The sequence below is a fragment of the Charadrius vociferus genome, unplaced genomic scaffold (genome assembly GCF_000708025.1).
Source record: "Charadrius vociferus isolate BGI_N301 unplaced genomic scaffold, ASM70802v2 scaffold529, whole genome shotgun sequence".
NCBI classification, from domain to species: Eukaryota; Metazoa; Chordata; class Aves; order Charadriiformes; family Charadriidae; genus Charadrius; species Charadrius vociferus.
Genome location: NW_009650172.1, coordinates 1,303,794 through 1,307,883, shown reverse-complemented (window position 1 = coordinate 1,307,883; position 4,090 = coordinate 1,303,794). Strand labels below are relative to the sequence as shown.

The following is a 4,090-nucleotide window of genomic DNA, read 5'->3' as shown; positions in this document are numbered from 1 at the left end:
GGGACAGTGCTCCTGGGGCGGCTTTGGGCACATTTCTGCAAAAAAATCAGCCCTGTGCTCCTGCCAGAGGTGGTGGGGGCAAGCAGGGACACCCTCCACAGCTAATCCTGCAGCCCTCCAGCCTGCCCCAGCGCTCCCAAACGGTCCCTCCTCCCCATGGACTGCTCCAAGAATACTGCTTTTCCCTGGAATGTTTTTGTCTAAAATTCCCAGGATGGGATTAAGGGGAAAAAAAAAAAAAGAGAAACTAGGTAAAAAATAACTACTCTTGAGTTATGCTGAAAGGCTTGGGTTAGCTCCACGGCCACCCTGTCCAGGGAAGGAGACACCCTGGTGATGGGGTTGGGGACAGCGGGACAGCTGGAGGGGCTTTTCTGTGTGTAGCAGGGGAGGGGGGCAACGAGCCGGGGTATGGGGGGCTGCCTCCTCCTGGCAGCGGGAGGGATGAGATGAGGTGCAACTGGATGGGATGGGACAAGGGGACCAAGGTGGCAAGGAGAGGAGGGACAGCCCCACCCCTCACTGGGACTGCAGGGAGAAGGCCAGCTTGACACAGGCGAGCTCCTGCCCACCGCTGCTGACGGCCGCCCGGACACGGTAGTTGCCGTTGGTCATCCAGGCAGGCAGCTCCACATCGGGAAGGTCAAAGTCGCTGGCGGGCAGAGAGTAGGAGCCCTGTGGAGAGAGGGGAGATGTAGGCAAGACGACAGCCGAACCCCCCAGCCCCACACCGAAGGGCACGGTGGTACCCGGCGGTGCTGCCGGCATCACACCAGCCGGGGGTTTCAGGCATACCGCTTTGAAGGGGCAGTGGCAGGGGATGCCGTAGGTGAGCAGGGGCTCCGGGCAGGTCGTGCCGGGCGGGATGAGGTTGTCGAGGATGGTGCAGACATCGTTGTAGGTGCAGCTGCCCAGCTGGTCGATGCAGGGCAGCTGGATCCAGAGGTCGCCCAGTGCCTTCTCCACCACCAGCACGGCCTGGAGGGAAGGTGTTCGGTACCACGGCCAGCATGGGCACACGTGGCTTCTCCAACCTGTCCCACCCCAGCCATCTCCGTCGGCTCCTGCTCGTGCAATTCTTTGGGATGTTCACGGGACCACTGCACGCCCTTCGCAGTTCCCCCTCCTGCTTTCGGTTCCTCTCTGCCTGCAGGTTTCTCTTCCTCCAACCTCAGCTTGACCCCTTGAACAAACACCTCCCAGCATCCCACGCACCCGCTCTTTCCCCTCTCCTCGGTGTCCTGTCCCAAAACTGCCCAGCAGCTCCCATCCTGCAGCTCTGCCGCCATGCTCCCCCCGGCACGCTCCCCGCAGCCCCAGACAGGCACCGGGGCATTGCTGGAGACAGCCCATGCACCTTGGGCAGATAGACGTGCTCAGTCTCATTCCAAAAAGTCCCCAAAAGTGGTGCAGGACAGCCAGGCTGGCCCAGGGATCCCACAGCGGTGCTGTGGCTTGTACCTGGAGGGAAGAGCCGGTCTGGCTGCACCGACGGCCGGGAGCACCCAGGGCACTTGGGGTTTCATTTCCCTCCCTGAGTCATTACATCCCCAGGACACAACACAGCTCAAGTCGTTTCTCACACTGGAACAAGGTTGGGAGCTTTCCACTGGGCTATCTGCTCCCACCGCCAGTGTCCCTGTGCCCATCACCCCATTCCGGCTTACAGAGCCCGGTGCGCTCAGCCCCGCACCGCTCTGTGCCTCATTCCCCCAAGGGCTGCTCGTTCCCAAGCCCACTGCTGGGCATTTCCCAGTTGCCAGTGGTTCTGGGAAGCTCTGCCCTCTCTCATCCTGTGGAGGCATCTCCGGCATGTACCTTCAGAGGGGAGGCCATGGTCTTGCTGCTGCTGGCGGCCGCGCTGACGCGCAGGCTCCCCGGGATGCTGATGGGGTCGGGTGCCACGGAGAGGCTCCGCAGCACCACAGGGTCCTTTCCATCACCGCAGTTCTCCCAGGCAAAGCCACCAACCTGTGGCACCGAGGGACAGGAGGAGTTAAAGCCCGGGCAAGCCTTGCCCTGGGTTTGCAGGATGTTTCCCCAGCACCGGACCTCCAAACCCCCTTCCAAACCCCCTTGCACACACATCTGCTCACAAACACAGCCAGAAAATGACCTTCAGCACCCCCTCAAATCATAGAATCATAGAATCATAGAATGGTTTAGGTTGGAAAGAACCTTGAAGATCATCGAGTTCCACCCCCCTGCCATGGGCAGGGACACCTCCCACTAGACCAGGTTGCCCAAGGCCACCTCCAGCCTGGCCTTGAACACCTCCAGGGATGGGGCCTCAACAACCTCTCTGGGCAACCTGGACCAGTGCCTCACCACCCTTAAAGTGAAAAACTTCTTCCTAATGTTTAATCTAACCCTGCCCTCTTCCAGTTTATAGCCATTCCCCCTCGTCCTGTCACTACATGCCCTGGTAAAAAGTCCCTCCCCAGCTCTCCTGTAGCCCCTTTAGGGACTGGAAGGCGGCAATAAGATCTCCCCGGAGCCTTCTCTTCTCCAGGCTGAACAGCCCCAACTCTCTCAGCCTCTCCTCATAGGAGAGGTGCTCCAGCCCTCGGATCATCCTCGTGGCTCTCCTCTGGACACGATCCAGCAGGTCCATGTCCTTCTTATGTTGAGGACTCCAGAGCTGGACGCAGTACTCCAGGTGGGGTCTCATGAGAGTGGAGTAGAGGGGCAGAATCACCTCCCTTGACCTGCTGGCCACACTTCTTTTGATGCAGCCCAGGATACGGTTGGCATTCTGGGCTGAATATGCCAAATAAGTATTTCCCTCTGCATTTCTTGCACTCCCAGCTCTCTGAGCCTGAAGGCATTGCAGAAACTCTCCATCCAAAAGCAATTGCCACAACTGCCTTTCGTGTACTTCTCACCCAAAGAAGGTTCCCAGGCTGTGATTGCCAAACCGGCCTGGGCTCAGCCTCCGAACGCTTTGCATGCGAGCAAGGCGAGAAGCATCCTTCAAACCGCACCAACAGCACCCAGCAAGGTGTTTGAGAACGAAGACAAGAGAGCAGGCGGGAAACGGGGCAGGGTGATGGTGGCTGTGCTGCTGGGGGATGCTGTGCCCTGAAGGGTTGTGGGACCAGCACAGCCTCCCGGCTTCGCCAGGACCAGCCCGGCTGTTGCATGCCCTCATCCGCCGGCTCCGGCTACCTGGTCCTGCACAGGAGCAGGAATCGCACGCACACATCGCCATAAACATGGCTTGACATTTCCATCTCTGCTCGTGCTCCCGGGGGCAGATGAGCCGGGCTCACCCCCTGCCTGATACCCCAGGGGCCTGATCCTGAGCTGGCTCACTCCAAGTGAGCCCGGGAATGCACTGGTGGAGTTCGCAGTCCTGAGGGATATGGGTCAGGGGAAGAGTAAAGTCAGGACCCTGAATTTTAGGAAAGCAAACTTCCAGCTCTTCAAGGAGTTAGTCAATAGGACCTTACGGGATGGTAAGGTCCCTCAGGGATGAGGGAGCAGAACAGAGCTGGCAGATCTTTAAGGACACTTTCCATACAGCACGAGAGCTCTCAATGCCCCGGTGTAAGAAATCAGGGCAAGAAAGGAGGGCAAGTGATCGGCATGGCCTTATGGTGGCCTTTCAGTACTTAAAGGGGGCCTACAGGAAAGATGGGGACAAACTTTTTAGCAGGGCCTGTTGTGATAGGACTACTGGTGATGGTTTTAAACTAAAAGAGGGCAGATTTAGACTAGATAGAAGGAAGAAATTTTTTACAATGAAGGTGGTGAAACCCTGGCCCAGGTTGCCCAGAGAGATGGTAGATGCCTCATCCCTGGAAACGTTCCAGGTCAGGTTGGACGGGGCTCTGAGCAACCTGACCAAGTTGATGATGTCCCTGCTCACGGCAGGGGGGTTGGACTAGATGACCTTTAGAGGCCCCTTCCAACCCAAACTATTCTGATTCTATGATAATGAAAATCCACATGCAGGATATGTCACCCAGATGGGGGAACATTGCTGGTGTGTCCTGGCAGGGCTAGGAGCCGTGGTGGGAGATCTCTCCTGTTTCCTTCAAGTCCCACCAGCCTCCCCGGCCACTGCCACCCAAGCCACAGGCTGGGA

The 4,090-nt window shown here is 58.3% G+C and overlaps 1 protein-coding gene across 1 annotated transcript in view; it reads right to left on the bottom strand.

Annotated features, from left to right (window-relative positions):
• Nucleotides 1–440: 440 nt before the first annotated feature.
• Nucleotides 441–4,090, bottom strand: part of GM2A (GM2 ganglioside activator) — an 11,181-nt gene continuing 7,531 nt past the window's right edge. The window contains exons 2-4 of the mRNA XM_009892637.1: nucleotides 1,819–1,971; nucleotides 796–978; nucleotides 441–675 (exon numbers count right to left, since the gene is read on the bottom strand). Of these exons, the coding sequence (XP_009890939.1) occupies nucleotides 520–675; nucleotides 796–978; nucleotides 1,819–1,971 (492 nt within the window). The 3' untranslated portion in view covers nucleotides 441–519. The remainder of the gene's footprint in view (nucleotides 676–795; nucleotides 979–1,818; nucleotides 1,972–4,090) is intronic.